This window comes from Lycorma delicatula, chromosome 1, assembly GCF_047948215.1.
Source record: "Lycorma delicatula isolate Av1 chromosome 1, ASM4794821v1, whole genome shotgun sequence".
In the NCBI taxonomy this organism is placed as follows: domain Eukaryota; kingdom Metazoa; phylum Arthropoda; class Insecta; order Hemiptera; family Fulgoridae; genus Lycorma; species Lycorma delicatula.
In genome coordinates, this window is record NC_134455.1 from 234,201,409 (window position 1) to 234,222,957 (window position 21,549).

The 21,549-nt window shown below is 30.3% G+C and overlaps 1 protein-coding gene across 1 annotated transcript in view; it reads left to right on the plus strand.

Moving 5' to 3' along the window:
* The window catches only part of Ifrd1 (Interferon-related developmental regulator 1), a 67,650-nt gene that overhangs the window by 40,489 nt on the left and 5,612 nt on the right, over positions 1-21,549 (plus strand). The window contains exon 8 of the mRNA XM_075374328.1: positions 7,914-8,036. Within this exon, the coding sequence (XP_075230443.1) occupies positions 7,914-8,036 (123 nt within the window). The remainder of the gene's footprint in view (positions 1-7,913; positions 8,037-21,549) is intronic.

Sequence of the window (21,549 nt, forward strand, 5' to 3'; positions counted from 1 at the left end):
GAAATTGTGTATCTTTTTGTATTCAAATATGTTCCATGATGATACTCTTCTCTTGGAGTTGAGGTATTAATCATCTTTCCATCATTTGCAAATAAGTCATCTTTCTCTCTTCATTCGTCAAAAAATATATGGTCCAAACAAGTATCACAATGTCAGCCTGGCCTGTATCCTCACATGTGATGAATTCTTTTGTAACTGGTGTATAAAATGAAGATTTTCCTTAACCCAGAAAATTACATTCCTGGCTCATGAACTATGATAAATTGTACATTCATCAGAAAACAACACTTGTACAGGACACTGCATTTAGAAGTAGTGCTATTAAAGCATGGCAAGCTCCAACATGCTGTTCCTTTCCCCATCCAATAATTTATCCACAGAAATTGCTCAAAATTGTTTCATACTCTTTTTTAATATGATCATGCATTGACCACATTATATTAAGTTCAGCTACTTCTTTATGAATAAATTTAATTTGAGACTGCTCAATTGAATCAGCAACGGTTGTTTGCACTTGGATCTTCTTTGGTCCACTGTACAGCTTGCCTTTAACATTGAAGCAAAATAATGTTTCTTCCAATCAATAGTTGTTGCTTTAAGAGGTGGGTCAAGATTACTTATGAAATTATTTGCCCCATGCATTATCATTTATGTGCCCATTCACATCATGTCCAACCACTTCTCAACACTGTATTTGTGCCCATTCAAATCAGCCATGGGTTTGCACCTGAAAAAAGAGAGTGTCCAGTGTAACCTTTTTACCCGGAATAAAAACTTCAATAATGAAATTATTTCTTAGGAACCAAATTCCACTTGACTTTCAAAACTGTAGCAAAATTTTAATTGCAGGGAAGGAGTTTTACAGGAACTTCTTGGACATATTGAATAATCTGCATGGCTTTATTGAATAACCTCTATGGTTTGATTAAAAAGAGTATATAATAATGAATGTAATTCTTAAACAAATAGACTTCCCATATTTTGTTATTACTGGCATATGAGATGATCAGGATTGACTTGTTTTTGTTCTGCAATTATGATAAGCATTTCACATTGTCTTTAATTATATATATATATATGTACGTATGGTTTTATTTTTATGTACTGGACTTACTATTATAATGGAGGAAAAATTTACTTTATTTCTATTATAGATAAAACTGGCCACACTTAAGTAAACAAAGAAAAAAATTATCTTGTCTATGATATTGTGTGCCCTGGATTCACAAGTCCTGACTTTGAAGAATCCAGCCAAGGACATGACATTGTTTCCCTACCAAATCAATTCTCTTATTTTTATTTTATTAAAAAAGCAACCAAAATATGATTTTTTTTGTCATGGTTATGCAGCCATTCAATGGTCCAAGCAGAAAATAGGTTACAGCTGTGACACAATACAACCTTCCTAAAAAACCAAAAACAAAGCTGTTTGGCGAATACAAACCACTTCCATTAGGCTTAGCAAAGGAATCATAACCTTTTTATATACATTTCATGGTTAAACAGTTCTCTCTCTCTCCCCCTCCCTCTACCATCCCCTCTCTCTTTCTCAGAATAGGTTTTATTCTGTAGAACCTTGGTATTAAAAATGGAATTCTGCAAACTTTACTTTCTCACTATACTTTCATTCTGATGTGCAATAAGTATTGTACATAATAAGCAGGATGTTGTTTTATTTTTGTCATTAATATAGCAGTGATTTAAAATAACTATTTGAACAGTTAGAAAGATGAAATTAAAACTAAAAAATGAAAACCTACAAGAGAATGTAGAGCAAGCCGTCAGGAAAGAGATAAGTCAAGACACAAATATCTTGTCTTTTTTAGACAAACAAAACTAAAAAATTTAGGGCCTGAAGAATCTGATTGAGAATTTTAAGAAGTTGTTGAAACTAGATAAATTATGGAATGCTTCACAAAGAGAAAATAATTTAATTTTTTATGGAATTACTGGGAAAAGGATGAAAATACTGGAAAATTAAAAGGTACTGTGCTGGATTTGTACTATGACCATGGATATGTAATTAACAGAAGTGGAAATTAATTATGTAAGAAGAGTAGTCAATGTAAATCCAACAGGAAACATCTAATTGTGCTGTCATGTATGTCTAACATAAAGAAACTTAATGCTTCTGCAAATAGTTGAAAGCTTAAGGGTACTTAAGTTTTTATTGTTGACAACTGCACAAAAAACTCAGTTGTTGGTGAATTAAGTTCTCATTTACAGAATTCTGAACTTCAGTTAAACTGAAACATATGGACTTTTTGGTGGATGAATAGTTTTTTCTTGAAGAACTAGATGCTACTTTCTTAGATGAGCTTGAAACATGAACAAATGCTTAAAGGGAATGGACAAATCAGTGAAAAAGTAGATGGCTGGTAAACCAGACCACAGAGCAAAATGTTTTCATCCCTGAAGTGCCCCTGTGTCTTGTGCTAAACCGAGCTCTGCCTTCAAATTTTGAAAAAGGTTTTGGAAGATTCAGAACATAATTTTTGTTGTAATTTAAATTAAAAGAGTACATTTTTTGTTTTGAAAATCTATATAATCAATTTTGTTTTCTATTTTGTTAAAAGTAATTGTATATTCATTTCTTATGTTCCCCAGACAGTCAGCTGGCCATGGGTAATGTAGCCTGCTACTTAAGGTTTTAAGATCAATATTGTATGTGGTTTATTATAAAGATGGTACTTTGCTTTTGGAATTGCATTTTGTTTTTGAGTGTTGAATTGTATATAGTTTATTCAATAAAGGCACTATTATTATTATTGTTATTATAATAGTATGTCAGTCTTAAAACTAAAAAAATGTGTTAAAAACAAAGTTAGTGAAAAAGTAACAAAAAAGTGTTAAAACAGTTCTGGTCTGCGATTTTTATTCTTTTCAGAAACATATTCAGTATGTGATATGTCTATATCCCTTCTTCCTGGAGAGTAGAATTAAATGCAAATAATAAGGTCAAAAAGTCTTTTTGAAAAATCTTTAAAAAAAATTACTATAAAAACAAGATAACTTTTTCAAGCATGTAATGAAAAGCACTATAGTAATCACATGACAATCACTATGATAAAATTTTTCATATCCGTTTTCAGATGTGCTTTTTTATTTTCTTGAGAAAGTAATATTCTGTCTTTTTCATGTAAAAAAAAGGTTGAATAAAATTTATTGAAAGTTTATTTAATTTCCTTCAGTGTGGGTTTTTTTAAAAATGTAAGACAAAAATTGACCCAGTTATAGTCCAAAATCCTGAGAAGGTGTCAACAATTTAAAAATTAATATTGTTACTATTTAAAAACTGCTCACTTTAGAAAGTTGTTATGAGGGAAATTAAAAGTTAAGAATTTTATTTTTTATTAGTTATTTTCTGTATCTAATTAATTCTAAATTTTCATTTTGATGAAAGTAGAGTTAGTATTAATGTGTATGAATATTTTTTTATATTTTATACCATTAATTACAAAACTTTATTGGCTGAGGAACTTGACTGTATTATAACGCCAAGTAGAAAGAAATTCACTTCAAAATCATATATGAAAAGTATGTTAGTAAAGATATCTATAAAATTAATTGTAATAAGCCAAACTCATCACTGAAGGGGCAAAGACATAGTTAAGTGTATACATTGCTTAGCTAGTTCAGGCTACTTAAAAGGCATCAAGGTGCTCTTGTCAGTGTAGATAAGTCACAGATAACATTTTTCAAACATTCATTAATAATAAGATAAGTCTTAATACTTTTCATAGTGTGGATAAGGGAACGTTAACAATTTGAATGCTGGGATAAAAGTTTTTTGGCTTCAGAAATCTGAGATGAAATTGGTAATTTTATATTGTACTTTGTATCTAAAATATCTTGCTGCGTTATCTTGAAATAAAAATGTTGTTAAAAAGTTTTTATAAAACTGGATGAAATAAAAAAATTATTTTATATAAAATTGAAAAAAAAATCCATTTTATAGTTAGAAAGTACAAAAAATTGTTCCATTTAAGTATTAAAAATAGTCTTATCAGAGTTATTGTTAAAAAAAAACAAAAAAGCCCAAATTTTTAGAATTTTATTAAGAATTTGATTTTATATAACTTAATTTTCCTAAAGAATTACCAATTTTCAAAGAAAATATAAAGATTGCCCTTAAAAAAGAATTGTGTAAGGGTAGAGTAACTGAAAATTTTGTGTATAAATTTTATCACAAATTATAAGGCAGAAAACAATTTGATAATAAAAGGTAATTTTTATGTTCCCAAAAAGATTTCAACTCTTTTTGTATAACAATTCTGTTTTCTTTCAAAAAACAAAAATGACTATACAAACGATATAACCTCCACTCTCAAGTACATGTTGTTTCAGAAATATTAAACACTTCTGATGTGTTGTCACTTCTGAATGTGTTCTAAGAAGAAAAAAGAAATCATAATTCAAAATTCCTTTGATTCTGTGATTTTTTCATATTTTAATTTTTTTATTTATAATTGTGTAGATTTTATTTAATTTTAACTTTATGATAATGTATGTGGTAACAATTTTTGGTCGGCTATCTAGATGTCCTCATATTTTCATTTTCTCACTCAATATATGGGAATACTAAATCCAGGTTGAGTTTTGACTAGAAATGTGACAATAGGAATTCATTAGACAATAAAATTATCATGTTGCTTTGGGTAATGATTTACAGTAGATAATAAAATTCTTTAGTACATGTTTGTAAAGACATTTATGTACTTAAATATTATTGTGATGCCATCATTCATTTATTGTGTATTTCATACTTTCAAGAAAGTAGTGTTAACATGACATGAAAAGTAATTTGAATAACTTTATGCTAATACAAGTATATATCGAAGATGAAATTATATTTAACTTACGATTCAATCAAAATATGGTATAGCAACATTCATCTTAATCTTGGAGACAGCAGCCCAAGTTGTTATAATTTTATAAAATTCTGGTATGATATAAACTCCAGAAGATGTGTATTGATGTGGTTAACACCATGTTATCATTATATTGTTTATTATAAAAATTATATGTGGTCTTAATTCATAAATAAAGGTTCAGTGCTTCAAGAATCATAAATGTAGAATTTCTCATTGCTAATATTTTCTTTGTTATTAGATTCTATTTAAAATTTCTTCTTTAAAATTTATAACCATTTTTACATTTTAAAAAGAGTTTTTAAATTGTTTCTTACAAATTTCTTAACTGTTCTTCAGATCATTGTTGTGATCATTTATTTGAACCACCCCACCTTTTAATAGGTTAATCAGGTTACTCCAAGGCAATAATTTGTTCTTAATTACTAGATGTGACTGGCTGTTGGAAATGATGAGGTATTGGTTAGTAGAAGGAAAGTCCTTGTTCCCTTCAAGTTTATTTTAAGCAATATTGGTTATATGCAATCGTAATAATCATAATAAGTATCATTAATTCTTTGTATAAATGAGTTTTATTTTAATGGAGGTTTTACATGGTTATTTGAAGCTCTGTTATATAAGTCAAGTTTAATGCTGTGATTGTACTAATATAGCTTAATTCAGCAGCAACTAGCTTGTCATTATAACAGTACATTAAACATTCCATAAATTGTCTTATTCCAGATAGCATGTATCTGCTTACTTCAGAAATGTAGCTGTGCAGTAGGAAGTTTGATTGAAACCTTAAATACATTGAACATTTTGGAGAATGAAGGCATTTTTAACATACATTCTTAAACTGTTATTATTGTTGTTAAATTCAGTTTTTTATTTTAAATATTTTTTATTTCATATCATGTTTTGTTCAATTCTTGTGTATGATTTTTTTAATTTTTATTTATAGTCTTGTTCAAAATAAGATCTTTTTTTAAGGTAAAAAACAATTTAGACTTTTATACACCTCCACCTAGCCCAGATAGAATGGCTATATTAAAACCAATTTAGCGGCTAATTACAGTAATTTTTTATTTGTTTTTAACACTGATAGAAAAAGCATTTATTTTTTCATGTAGCCTCATTGATGTTTCATATAAACAAATTTTTTTTATTAGTAATACAACTTAAAAACTCATTTCTTACTCAGTTCTGCAAGTACAACAATGAATAATCCATTTATTTACATTGTGCTGTTGGTCCTAGAATTTTGATATAATCTCTCTTACAAGAGATAATTCTCAACACAGAAAAATTACAGGAAAGATATTGATGAACAAATTTGTTTTAAATTTTATGAAAGTTACGTCACTAAATTATTTATTCTCTTTTATTTATTTTTAACAAAAGTTTAACAATATTTATAATTCATCTGTATACCATTGTGAATTCTAAAACTGTAATCATTATTTAGTAGCGCAGTAGAAAACATTATTTAATATTGTGTGCTGACTAAAATTATTTTGTCTTCGTAATATCAAGCAATTTTATTGAGAAAAACATAATAAATGCAACTTTTTTTTTTAAAATTACAAAATGTATTTATAATATTTAATATAAGATGTAATACAAACAATTTTTAAGAGTGTTGAGAAGAAATAAATAATAGATACTAGATGGTTAAGATGCACCATGTTGTAGGGAATCTAGGAAAAAAATAATAAAAATTTAATATGTAGTTTGGTATAAGAGATGTTAAAATTACACCTCTATTATGTAGGATGTCATACAAAAGATGTCATTTCTATTACTTTCAAGATTTAAGCTGAATTTGTATAAATCGCATCAATTAATTATGCATTAGATGCAGCTTGTCTATTGGTCAGTGGTTTTCAATCAGCTGCCAGACAGCTGTTCTGTGCTACAGGACTTGTGTGTTCTGATTAAAGGTTTACTTATGTTTAAACTGCTCATGTATACATCATTTTGTTTGATGTGCCTAATTAACAGTATTCTTCTGGGAACGACTAGTAGGATTAAAGTAACTTGCTTCCTCAAGAATAAATGGTTAGAGACTTTGACTAGATGAACTGTTAAATAGTATCAAGTACATAATCTGTTTTGAGTTGTAATATTAAATATAAATTTTATTTAATAAAATAATTCAGAATAATATAAGAATTATTATTTTTTTTATGTTGTTTTATTACACCCTCCAAAACCTTGAGAAATCATAGAAATATGTTCTTCTGTATGTGAACACTACTCTTTCCCCCCATCCTTCTTCATTTATATTTTATCTCTTTCCTTAGACATTAACTATGGGAATTGAATCATTTGCCACATTTGAAGGACCTGATGGCTGGTCGAGTGGCAGCCTTCTGAAGAGACTTTATATGGTGCAGTTCTGGTTGTGGGGTATCTTCGGGTACTTAGGTTTCTTATCTAAGGGAAAACAACTCATTGATTGGACTATATGGGCTTGATGTAAACAATAGCTTGAATTTTTAGAAGGAATTGTGTAATTATTTTTTTTTTTTACCTAAATGCAAAATAAAAAGTTTTGCATTTAAGTGAAAAAAAAAAAAATATTTGTTACTGATGAGTCAAGTAAGAAAAAGTTTAATGGAAAGGAGACAGGGAAGGCAATGAATGATTTATTGAAATGATTCAGAAGTCCCACAAGTAGTGTGAGGGAGTTAAGTGTGAATGACCTTTTCATTAATTATTATTAATTGTTTCATTTGATGAATGAACATGAATTGTTTCATTGACTGGACACTCTGAAAGAGTCAAATCTTGCAAAGCAGGATTTAAAGTCTTATTTTCAGAATATATTTCAACATAGAAGGTTAAACTCAATTTTAAACCTACCGCTGTTGATAAAAATTGATTATTTTTATTTATCAATTTTTACTATTTTTAAAGGAAAAGCTGAGATTTTAATAGTGTGGTGTTATCAGATTTTCTGAAGAGTGTTTTAAAGGGAGAGGTCAGTATATATAGTTCATAATATTAAATAAATGTTTTCTATACCTTTTTCATTGCTTTTTCCCCTCTTTTTTTTAGATTTTGGGTCCTGGAATGAATCTTCATCTTACTGAAAATGATTTGTTGAGAGATATTCTTGAACTTGGAGAAAAAATATCACCGATGAATATTTCAGTAAATAAACAATCAAAACTTGAGAGAGTAAGTTTTTTGTGTTTATGTTAGTAATTTTTCTTGCTGTGCTGACCATTATGGTTTTTTAACATGTTCGCTGCAGTGCGACGCATATACATGCTGTAATAGGGAGTTGCTGTTTGCTTGTCTTTGTGTAATTTTAGTACAGTGCAGAACGTTAACTTATTTAACTTAACTCTCGTGCTGTATGGGCTTCATTGTTGCCATATTGTACTTTATGACTGCACTACAGCACATAATGTGTTATATGTAACGATTATTTTATTTCTCTTTATAACTAAAATTAATTTTAAATTGATTTTATAGTCCTATACTCTAATTGAAGTTCTTTTATACATATTTTTATTTATTGTCTATTTGTAATAATTATTAGGGGTAATTTTGTTGGATTGTTCTGTGCCAGTATCATTTCTTTTATTAAATGACAATTTTTTTTATAGGAAATTTTTTTATTGTAATTTATAATCGAATACAATTAATTAATTTATAGCATTAATTTATTAAAGAAGAAAAATAAAATTAAGAATTTCTGACTATATACGTAAATGATAAAATAGCATTCGATATTTATGAATTTAAAATGTCAATATACTAAAATACAGAAAGCTTACAGAACATAATGAAAGTTATTAACAATAAAATATAAAATAATAAATATAAATAATAATAATAATAAATATAAAATGTCAATATACTAAAATACGGAAAGCTTACAGAACATAATGAAAGTTATTAACAATAAAATATAAATTAAAATACCATACAATGAGCTAGTAAAAAGAACTTATGACAAATTCTAAACCTAACTGTCTATAATAAATGAAAAACTACAAATAAAAAAATACTGTTACTTATTATTACAAAGTATACTTTGAAATGCTATTCTAGGAATTAATGCTATTGCATAAAATTATGTAAAATCAAACAAAATTAACACAAAATAAAATAATCAAAAGTATAAATTCAAAAATATAATTTAAAAATTTTTTCATGAATATTATTGAAACATTTCAAACATAAAGCTGGACGTCCTGTATTCAGCCTATTAACTTTTTTATCAGCCTCCCTACTACAAATTGTTTCCTTAAGTATTTTATAGCATTGCATTTTCTCCTTTTTTTTTTTGTAGTTTTCATTTTTTAGGGTCTGGATTCGTTTAGGAGCTCTTGGTCTCACTGGTTCAAGAACTGGTTTTTCTGTGGTAAAATTTCTTATTATCTCTAAATATTTAATCATCATTATTTTTTTTCTCTGCTTTTGCATTATAGATAAGCCATGCATTAACCATGGCAGATCCAAATGTCAATTCTACTGCCACTTTTGTGTACTTAAGGCCTTTACTTAACACTGTATAATAACTTGATATTTGGTCTCTATATTCAACACCTTTTTTAGCATTGTTGTAGTCTATTATACGCTGTGGTTTTGTGACATTTATATTGCATACCACTCTAGTAAAGATTAGACTTAAGTCATGATTTGCTTTAGTAGTAGCATGAGTACTGGTCTCTTGTCATTCCATTTCACGATTTTTACTTTTTCTTTCATGGCACCAATTACTTCCCTTTTCTTCAATCCATTTGAAGTGACCCAACGGTAGGGTATTTTTTGAATTGGTTGTTTGACCAATTCAAACAAATTTGAATTGTAGGAAACTTGTTTTCTACATGTCTCAAGACCTTAAAACTGTTTTTTTTTTTAATTTTTTATTTAAGCAGTTTACCTGTTTTTTTTTTTGTATGGTGTGCACACCTATTTTTGTGAATGTAAGGGTTTACAGAAAAAATCATAACTAAACTATTGGTCCTGGAAGGATGAAACAAAAATCAGTTTACTCATATTTTTTCAAAGATTGGTCCAGTGGTTTATTTATCTATCTCTCTTCTTTCTATGAGAAAATTACCAATAAAGTTAACATAAAAAATGGTGAAATTTCACTTAGGTAATTTTTTTCAAGAGGTAAGGATGGCATACACAGTTTGAATTATTTTGTTTATATGTAGATATATGTTAATAGTTTTATCACAAATAGTATTAATGGATATACTTGCCCCTAAATTTTTATGAATATTTGAAAACTAATTTTTTTTTTTTAAATTCAAATTTTGGCTTCAAATAACTGATGGGACTGGTGATGAAAATGTCAAATTTGCCCAACTTTCAGGGTTTTTGTAGATGATTATGGCGAATAAAAAAGTCTCTTTTGTATTGTACTAATAAAGAAGTTATAACTTCTCAAAAATAATGAACTTACATAAAAACAACAATCATACAAAACATGGACTTACTAAATAAGTGCTCTAAGGGCGGAGGGGGGCTTCTTGTCTTCTTGGCACCCTAATATTTTTATACATGTTACTATAATTGAAGTAGACTTATTTGAATCATTCAATTGCAGTTCATCCTTTTGTGTTCTGTTTCAAGGAAAATGATATATTACAACACAAAAGTGTCTGCATTTTAAGTGATCACTTGAAGCATGATACAGCAACATTTTATTCCTTTTAAAAATGTTTAACAGACCATATCAAGGAAGTACATCAGAACATTAAAAATCTCATCTATTTTACTGATTGTGCTTCTAGTCAGTATAAAAATAAAAAAAAATTTGCTAATTTGTGCAGTTGCAAAAAAGACTTCAACCTTGAAGCCAAATGGCACTTCTTTGGATCATTCCACGGGAAAAACGCCTGTGATGGTGTGGGAGGAACAATAAAGTGAGAGGTGGCAAAGACCATTAATCAGTCAGATACTAAATGTTGATGAAATGTATTCATTTTGTAATCACAAGCTTAAAAACATCAAGTTTGGTTTGATTAAATCAGATGAGTTAGCTAAGATTTCAGAAAATTGAAAAAATTGTTTTGACTGCTGTGAAAGAGTTGTTGGTATTAGAAGCTACCACAAATATATGTTCCTGTGTCATAAGGCATTGTAAGATGTTACTTTACTTCAGACTGCAAGGAATATGAAGACCATCGTTTGTCAATTATTGTACCACTTTCATTTAAGGAAAAAGACTATTGCTTGTGTGCATGATGATCGGTGGTAGATATTAGCCTCGAAAATGGCAATGTGCAGGCTCATTTTTTCCACCCAGCTGGAACGCGTACATCATTTCAAAATTCTCAACAAGTCAAAGTGTGGGTACCTGTCAGCAAAGTCCTGAGAAAGTTGACATCATTTGAACTAACTACAGTGACGGGTCGTTCTCACACAATTTCAAGAGAATTATCAGAAGAGATATCACAACTGTTGGTTAACTACACTAAGTAATAAACTTTCATTGCTACAAAAACAGGCTATTTCTTTGAAGAATAATTAAAATTTTTCTATAATTTATTTTTTCTTCGACAGTGTTTACAAAAATTGATCAATATAAAAATAAAAATGAATTCTTAAAAAAAGGTGTAGGCTATTCATTGAAATCTCAGTATAGACAAGTTTTACAAACATTTTTAATCGAAATTGTATTTGGTTACTAGTATCGGTTAAGTTATCATTAAATTATGAACTATCATTAATAATTTAAAAAATATTTTTGAAATATTGAAAACATAAACTTCAACAACATAGGGGCTAAGTATAAAAAATATATAAAAAATGTAAAGTGCAAAGAAGGCAAGAAACCTCCTTGGAGCACTTATTTAGTGATTCAAAATGTCATCGCTTTTAACAGATTTTTCATGATTTTTGAGAGGTTATAATTTTTTTATTAGTACAATACACAGGAGACTATTTTATTTGCCATAAACATCTACAAAAACATTGCAAGTTATGCAAATTTGAAATTTTTATCACCAGCCTCTTCAGAGTTACTTGAAGCCAAAATTTGAATTAAAAAAAAAAATAGTTTTCAAAAATTCATAAAAATTTAGGGATAAGTATATATATCACCATTAACATTATTTATGGTAAAATTACTAACATATACCTGCATATAAAAAAATAATTCAAACTGTGTATGCCATCCCTGCTTCTTGAAAAAAGTTACCATAAGTGAAATTTAACCGTTTTTCATGTTCAACTTCATTGGTAATTTTCTCATAGAAAGAAGAGAAATAGTTAAATAAACCACTGAACCAATCTTTGAGAAAATGAAACTTCTTTTTGTTTCATCCTTCCAGGAGGACCAATACTTTTTTAGTTACAATTTTTTCTGTAAACCCTTACAATCACAAAAAATAGGTGTGCACACTGTAACAAAAATGGCCGCCATAGGTAAACTGCTAAATTAAAAGATCTAAAAAAAACAGTTTTAAGGTTCTGAAACATGTAGGAAACAAGTGAATAAGTTTCAATTTTTTTTTAAATTAGTCAAACAACCAGCTTGTGTTTTTTTGGGCACTTCAAGTGGATTGACCCTGTAAAAGTATCTTTTGGCAAATATTTTTTATTGGTTCTTACAGTACTACAGATATTTGTTCTGTGAAGTAGGGAACACTTTGCAATTTCAATACTGTTATAAATATCGTCCGCGTATAAGTTTCACCACATCCTGTCAAACCTTTTATCAGGCCCTTAATGATATGCAAAGCGTGACATTCACCTGGAAGTGGGTCGCTTTTTCCCATATGTATTTTAAAATTAAATACAAAATGATTTACAGTACTAAGTTTATATAATTTAACTTCATATTTAAGCCATGTATTTTTAATGTATTGACAGAGTCTTCCTTACAAGGGTACCATAGACTCATCAATAACAGTGTTTTCTCCTGCTTCAAGGAATTTTTTTAAGATTGTTTAATAATATGTTAATTAATGATTGTATTTTATATAATTTATCATTATCTTGTTGATCATCGGCAAAATGCCAGCAATGAAGAAGAATAAGAAAATTGTCTTATGACAAGGTTTGCTATAAAATCATTACGATAAATGGACGATTTTGACCAGTATAGTTGCAGATTTGCCAGACTATTAAGCCCAGTTGTTACTAGAATAGCAAAAGGTTTTTTAATTCATTAACATCTGTGTTTGTCCATTGTTTAATTCTTTGTCATCTCCCCTCTTTTTCGTTCAATGCTAATTGTATTTATTAGTTTCTCTCACCATGAAATCTAACGGTTCTTTGGTAATTAAAAATTTAAAACATTGGCTGGTTCTTCACCAACAAGGTAATGGACAGAATTGCATCAGATGAACAATTATAAGTAAATGGCAATTATGTTTGAAAGTTTGTTCCCATTGATTTAGTACATTTCCAGGTAAATATAGACTGTCATTACTTGTTAATGGTATATCATAAACAGGCCTACCTGTATTATTTTCAGTCGAATTTATTTCGCTTGTATTTGCCACTTTATCTTCTTCTTCTTCACTATCTTTCCTTAGAAAGCTATTGTTTGATGGTAGGTCATTTTCAGCATAGTCATTTTCACTATCTAATTGGCACGTTCCTAATGCCATTTCAGCTTTTGACCGCATTGACCTACTTTACTATTAAAAGCTGCTTACACAGTATAGCTGCTTAATATAGAATGAATTTTAATTAGCAAAACTTTTCTGCCGTTTTAAAGAAGGCCTTTTCACAATGACATCATCTTGAAATAATGTGATGTTGAAAAAAAAATAAAGTCAAAAATGAATCAATATACAGTACAGTACAGTACAGTATATAACACGGCTCGATATACTGCAGTTACAGATATAATGCAGATTGTAACCAGTCCCCCAAAAAATATATTAAGATCTGAAAAAATAAATAGGATGAAGAAATGCTAATCTCCCTACTACTGTGTTTGATATCAGTGTAAAACCCACTATAAATCCTTTGAAATTGTCAATAGTATGCTTCTAATGTAACATCTGTCAATTAGTCATGACCAATTTTAAAGCCTTGGAATTTTCAAAAACATGATTCAATAAAACTAAACTATGATTGTAATACAGTAATAGCTGAAATTCTTATGATATATTGCACATGACTCATTTTTTGTAACAGCGATAAGACCATCAATGTGCTTCCTGTACAAGGTACAGTATACGGTTTCTGAATGTTATTATATATTGTGATTTATTCCGAGCTGCTTTTACCATGTTTATCACTATCGTTAAGCTTTATTACGTAGTTAATTTATAAAATTTTATAGTGTTTGTTTTTGTTTGTACAAACATGTTGTCTAAATGAAAAACTTATTCTGTAAATGAAAAATTAGAAATTATTGAAAAGGTTAAGGCAGGTCATTTGAAAGCCAGTTTAGTTTACCCCGAGAATTTGGTGTACCTGAAGGGTACTATACGTGTTGGGTGGAAGAAGATAAATTGTGTTCTTATATTGATTTGGTAGATGAGACAGTTGGACTGGATCGCAAAAAGGTTAGACTTGGTCATGTTAATGTTGTAAATGAGTGTATTTACCTTTGGTTTTTGCAAAAACAGAGTGAAGGAGTGCTGCTATCAGGGCCAATACTTCAAGCTCAGGCACTAAATTTTTTTGAACAAATTAACAATGGAGAAGAATTCAGTGTTTCTAGCGGTTAATTATTGCAATGGAAAATCAGTCATGGCATACGACAAGCAAATATCAAAGGAGAATCTTGTTCAGAAAATGTGATGGCAGCCAAACATTTTCCACAAACAATATTACAATCAGTTATAGAACAGAATAACTTCAGTGACAAACAGTTGTATAATTGTGATGAAACTGGTTTGTATTATAAACTATTGCCAACAAAAACATTAGATGTGAAGCGGGCACCAAATAAGTCTGGTATGAAAATGAACAAAGAAAGAGTAACTTTTCTTTTGTGTACCAATAAGTCAGGAAATCATAAATTGAAGTCGTTCATTTGTAACTATGCCAGCCTACGTTGCTTCAAACATGTTGATATGAATTCATTAAATGCTTGGATGACGTGTAATATTTTTTTAATGTGGTTTAATGACGAATATGTGCCTTGTGTTAAAAATTATTTACGAGTTCAAAAATTGGAAGAAAAAGCTTTATTACTTCTTGACAATTGCCCTGCTCATCTGTCTACTGAGTTGCTGAAATCTTAAGATGAGAAAATAATTACAATGTTTTTACCCAAGAACATCACATCTTTGATCCAACCATTAGACCGAGAAGTTATTTGGGAATTTAAAGCTTATTACCAACGAGAGCTACTGACTGCTGTTAACTCAGAATTACAAGTAACACAATTTCTTAAAACTGTGTCATTAAAAAGTATTGTATATGGTGCTGGAACAGCATGGAGTAACGTAAATTTTATTACAATTAAAAATTGTTGGTCAGTATTGTCATACAGTAATACAGAAGACATTGCAACAGAAAATGTTCATATTTTTACTGACGAACACGCACTGGAATTGTCAAATTCAACTGGGCAAGAATTGTCTGCAAGTTGTCTCAATGATTGGGTTCAAGAAGATAAAAATATAAATAGTGTAATAACATGGCTGGAACAACAAAGTGATAGTGATGATCATTAATTATTGTATTTACAAAAGTGTAAAGTCATATATTATAAAGAAGAAACACAACCGTAAAACAAAAAACAATAACTTCTTATTTTAAAAAATAATTTACATTCAAAGAAAAAATATCTCTGCACTTTTAACTTGTTTCTATATAAGTACATATTGTACTATTTTTCTTTCTTTCTATTAAACCATTATTGCTTGATTTTTTGCCTATTTTTTTAATTGATCCTCTTTGTGATTTAAAATTTACTTCTTGAAATAACGCTGTTAGCTTATAACACGGGTGTCACATAAGTCCCCCGCTAACCGCGTTAAAGCAGGGTTACACTATATTAATCATTTAATAATTTGGATGATGTTTACTAGCAAGCATATAAATATTTTGTCAACTGATTCAGACCCAATTATCTGGAAATAAATGTTATGTTTCATCTAGTGTTTATATTATTAAAGTATACATTTGAATGGATGTTTTTTAAAGAAAAATATTTAAACATATATTTCATTTAGGAATAATAAGATGACGAATTAAAATGGTGAATAATGGATTAGGTGACATAATATTATTAATTTAATTTAAAAATTAACATTTATATGATTAAGTAATGTTATGAATATTTTATTGAACAACTTGTGATAAAAATATATGAAAAGGAAATAAAATCGTAGAAAGAGATTAAAAAACAATGTGATACAGTACAAATGTATATCAAACAAAAATCTAAGGTCAGACAGTTCAGTATATAGAGTAAATCCATATAAAAACTACACGCACAGTACAAAACCTCAGGATTGAGGTTAAGAGAAGAACCACAGTTCTTTTCAGTGATTGCTAAAAGATTGTTACCTATCAAATTGCTTCGGATTTCTTTTACTTAAACTTTATATTTGTCAATTTCGGGATAAACTAGATTGCAACTGAAGAAGATTCTTCTTCTTTACTCTTTCCTTTAGACAGTTATCCAGTCACTTAAAACTGTTTATGCCATTAACAGATGTTATTGTAACTTGGAGGATCACAATTAAACTTTCTACAGAATGCATGTTGAACTGTAACTACAGATTCACTTTTAGTAAACTGCAGAACAAAGAAGGCTTTCTGTTCAGGAGTTGCCATTTTTACTATTGATGCTGTAAAGTGGTAAGAGAGATAATCTATCTACAGCCATGTGCACATTTAACACTGTTTTTTTTTTTGCTCTTAATTCAGCTCTGTACACGTCAGTGAGAGGTGTTATAATAAATTAAAACTCTGATATTCTTTTTTGTATACTCTGTATATTTTATTGGGGAATTGAATGAAACATTTGATAAAAATATATATTTTAGTTCATTAGGAGTATGGTCTTGCTATGTGCTTGTAACATGACATCTAGCTGGGTAGCAATGTTAATATGCTTGTGGATAATTACCTCAAAGTACAAGTAAGCATAGTTATTGCTTTGTGATTACTGGCTTCTAAAAAAAAAAAAAATTGATCTCGGGTTTAATTCCTGGCAAGATTTTTTGCAATTTTTATTTCATCCATCTTATCTTGAAATATATGCAGAAGCATGTGGAAGGACATAAAAATTACACTAAATAAATGAAATAATAATAGTTCAGTTCAGGCAGTAGCATTCATCTTTCATTACAGTGTGGGCAGGAAGTTCCTTTAAGCTAGTAATGTAATTATTAGAATAAGTGCAGCTAGCTTACTTTCTATGGATTAAAAACGTTTGTGTGGGTTCCACCATGTTCAAAGCACAGCCAGCTATATGCACCTCCATATCCACAACAGAATATCAGGGGTGATCATTTCAAATGCTGACTGAACAGCATCTTGGAGCTGCTCATTGTTGACGTATCTGTGTGTTTATATCTTTTCTTTTACAAAACCCCAGAGTACATTGTCAGGTGTAGTGAGGTCAGGGCTTCTTGCTGTCCAAGGCTATGGCCATCTCCATCTGCAGACATTCAAAGCTAAATGTGCTGGATCATCATTGTACTGAAACGTAATGACGTTAGGGATCCCTTATGCTGTTAATTCTGGAAGCAACCTTTCATCGATCATTTTTAAATATTGTTTTGATTAACTGCACATCGAAAAAAATAAGGACCAAGGAGATGTTCAACTGGCATCTCAGCCCAAATTATAATATGAAGTGGATGGAGTTTGATTTCTTCAAAAAAAAAAAGAGGATTGTCTTCTCCCAGAAAAAACATTTTGTTTATAAGAGTTTCGATAAATTGCACACTGGTCTGAGAACATGATGTTCTTTATACAGTTTGCTCTCGAAAAGTGACTGACTTCCATAAACATGTCAATCAAGGTCATTGTTACTCAACTCATTAAGTTTTTTGTCTTCAGTCATTGCACTGGTTTGATGCAGCTCTCCAAGATTCCCTTTCTAGTGCCAGTTGTTTCATTTCGGTACACTCTGTACATTCTACATCCCTAACAATTTGTTTTACATATTCTAAATGTTGCCTGCCAGCACAATTTTTCCCATCTACCTGTTCCTCCAGTATTAAAGCGACTATTCCAGGATGCCTTAATATGTGGCCTATTCTCTTCTTTTAACTATTTTTCCAAATGCTTCTCTCCTCATCAATTTGCTACATCACCTCTTCATTTGTCACTTGATCCACCCATCTGATTTTTAACATTCTCATGTAGCGTCGCATTTCAAAAGCTTCTAATCTTTTCTTCTCAGGTACTTCGATTTTCCAAGTTTCATTTCCATATAAAGCTAAACTTCAAACATATACTTTCAAAAATGTTTTCCTGATGTTTAAATTAATTTTTGATGTAAGCAAATTAATTATATTTCTGAAGGCTCGTTTCGCTTGTGCTATTCGGCATTTTATTTGCTCCTGCTTCGTCCATCTTTAGTAATTCTACTTCCCAAATAACAAAATTCTTCTATCTCCATAATCTTTTCTCTTCCAATTTTTATATTTAGTGGTCTATCTACTACATTATTTCTACTACATTTCATTACTTTTGTTTTGTTCTTGTTTATTTTCATGCGGTAGTTCTTACGTAGGACTTCATCCATGCCTTGCTCCATGCACTGTTCCTTCTAAATCCTTTTTACTCTCAGCGAGAATTACTATATCAACAGCAAATTGTATCATCTTTTCACCTCGTATTGTTACTCCGCATCTAAATTGTTCTTTAACATCATTAATTGCTAGTTCTATGTAAAGATTAAAAAGTAACGGGGATAGTGAATATCCTTGTTGGACTCCCTTTCTTATTACGGCTTCTTTCTTATGTTCTTCAATTATTACTGTTGCTGTTTGGTTCCTGTAAATGCTAGCAATTGTTCTTGTATCTCTGTATTTGAACCCTAGTTTTTTTAAAATGCTGAACATTTTATCCCAGTCTACGTTATTGAATGCCTTTTCTAGGTCTATAAATGGCAAGTATGTTGGTTTGTTTTTCTTTAATCTTCTTTCTACTATTAATTAGAGTGCTAAAATTGCTTCCATTGTCCCTTTATATTTCTAGAAACAAAATTGGTCTTCTCCTATCACTTCTTCCACTCAATTCTTTATGCAGAATTCTAGTTAAAATTTCTGATGCATGAGTGTGGGTAAGCTAATTGTTCTGTATTCTTCACATTTATCTGCTCCTGCTTTCTTTGGTATCATGACAATAATGCTCTTTTTGAAGTCTGATGGTACTTCCCCCTTTTCGTAAATATTACACCCTAATTTGTAAAGTTTATGTATTGCTTCCTCACCTGCACTGTGTAGTAATTCTGTAGGTATCCCGTCTATCCCAGGAGTCTTTCTGCCATTCAAATCTTTTAATGCTCTCTTAAATTCAGATCTCATTATTGTATCTCCGTTTTCATCAACTTTGATTTCCTCTTCTTTTACCCTATAACACCAGTTTCTAATTCATTTCCTCTGTAAAACTCTTCAATATATTCCACCCACCTATCTACCTTTTCTTTCGTATTATAAATTGGTATACCATCTTTATTTAACATATTTTTTGATTTTAACTTGTGTACCACAATATTCTCCTTAACTTTCCGGTATGCTCCGTCTATTTTACCAATGATCATTTATTTCTCTTTCCACTTCTGAACACTTTACTTTAATCCACTCTTCTTTCGCTAATTTGCACTTCCTCTTTATAGTATTTCTTAATTGTCAATAGTTCCTTCTACCATCTTAATCACTAGCATTTTTATACTTTCTACGTTCATCCATCAGCTCCAATATATCCTCTGATATCCAAGGTTTCCTACAGTTCTCGTTGTTCCTCTTAATTTCACTTCTGCTGTTTTAAGAAATTCCTTTTTAACATTCTCCCATTCTTCTATATTTCTACCTTATTGTTTTCAGACTCAGACCTCTTGCCATGATGCCCGCCTCAAAAATCTTCTTTACCTCCTCTTCCTCAATCTTCTCTAAATACCAGTGATTCATCTGATACGTTTTCTTCAGGTTTTTAAACCCCAATCTACATTTTCATTATCACTAAATTGTGGTCACTGTCAATGTCTGCTCCAGGATATAGTTTGCAGTCGAGGAGTTGATTTCTGGATATTTGTTTAACTTTGATATTGTCTATCTGATACCTTGCAGTATCATCAGGCTTTTTCCATATATGTATTCTATTATGATTTTTAAACTGGGTGTTGGCAATTAGTAAATTATACTTAGTGCAAAATCCTATAAGTCGGTCACCTCTTTTATTTCTTTTGACCAGCCAATATTCACCCACAATATCTGTTTGCTTCCTTGCCTTTTCCGATGCTTGCATTTCGTCTCCAAGTATTATTAAATTTTCATTCCCTTTTATTTGTTTAATTGCTTTGTCAATTTTTTTGTATTCACACCATTCCGTCGTCATGGGCACTTGTAGGCATATAGACATTAACAATCATCAGTTTAGGTTTTGATTTTATCCTTATTACAATGATTCTATCGCCATGCATTTTGAAATACTCTATTCTCTTCTCTATCTTCTTGTTCATTAATAAACCTACTCCTGTCCGCCCTTTATTTGATGCTGAGTTAGTTATTCTAAAATCACCTGACCAAAAGTCATTTTCCTCTTCCCACTGAACCTCGCTAATTCCTACTACATCTACATTTAACCTATCCATTTCCCTCTTTACATTTTCTAACCTACCAACCTTTTTTAGACTTCTACCATTCCACACTCTGACTCGTAGAATGTTATTTTTTAATTTTCTGTTGACCCCTTCCGTAGTAGTCCCCACCCAGATGTCTGAATGGGGGACTAGTTTACCTCCAGAATATTTTACCAAGGAAGGCCCCTCTATCTTTGTTACATGAAAATAAAAAAACAGCTGTAGTTTTCCATTGCTTTCAGCTGTCTAGTATTCTGAAGATTGAGTGTTGTTGATGTGGCCGTTTAAGTTCATAATTTGCATATGGTCAGTAATAAATACTTAAAGAGCTGCTGCCCTCTTTCAGAAATCATTCCTTAGTCTGACTCTCATCAGATACCTCTCTGATATGGTTGCACCTTCGGCCCAGCTACTCTGTGTCACTGAGTGCTCAAGACCCCCTTACCATCGACGAGGTCTTATGATTCATAGAGGGAGTCATTAACTGTAGCTGGACGAAAACATTTAACTTTCAATTTTATATGGTCTTACATTGTTGATCTTGGACTCTGCAGAATGTTTGCGCGTTGATCTCATTGTATCGATTCCACTATAGCAGCACATATTTCAGCTCAAGTGCTCTGCCTCCCACTACTTGGTGGATCAGTGACACTTCCTGCTACAAAAGCCTGCTCCCAAGTCAGTAATGTTTGCTATGTTGATGATAATCCCCAAAAAAAGAAAAAAATGAAATGCACAAAGAAGTTATTCATAATGTTCTGCAATGTTTCACCAGTGTGTGGGCGTTCGTGGGCACACATGCAAGCTAACAAATGCTCTTTGATTGTGAATGTACTTATATCCTCCATAGTTCCACACTCGACTATGATTAAAGTCATTCCACCACAAATGAACACACTGGACGATCCCCACCATGGCTTATCCTCCCGACCTTTTCCATCAACAATAAGCGATATCAGCAGTTAGAATTGGCAGCAGTAGAGCCCGATT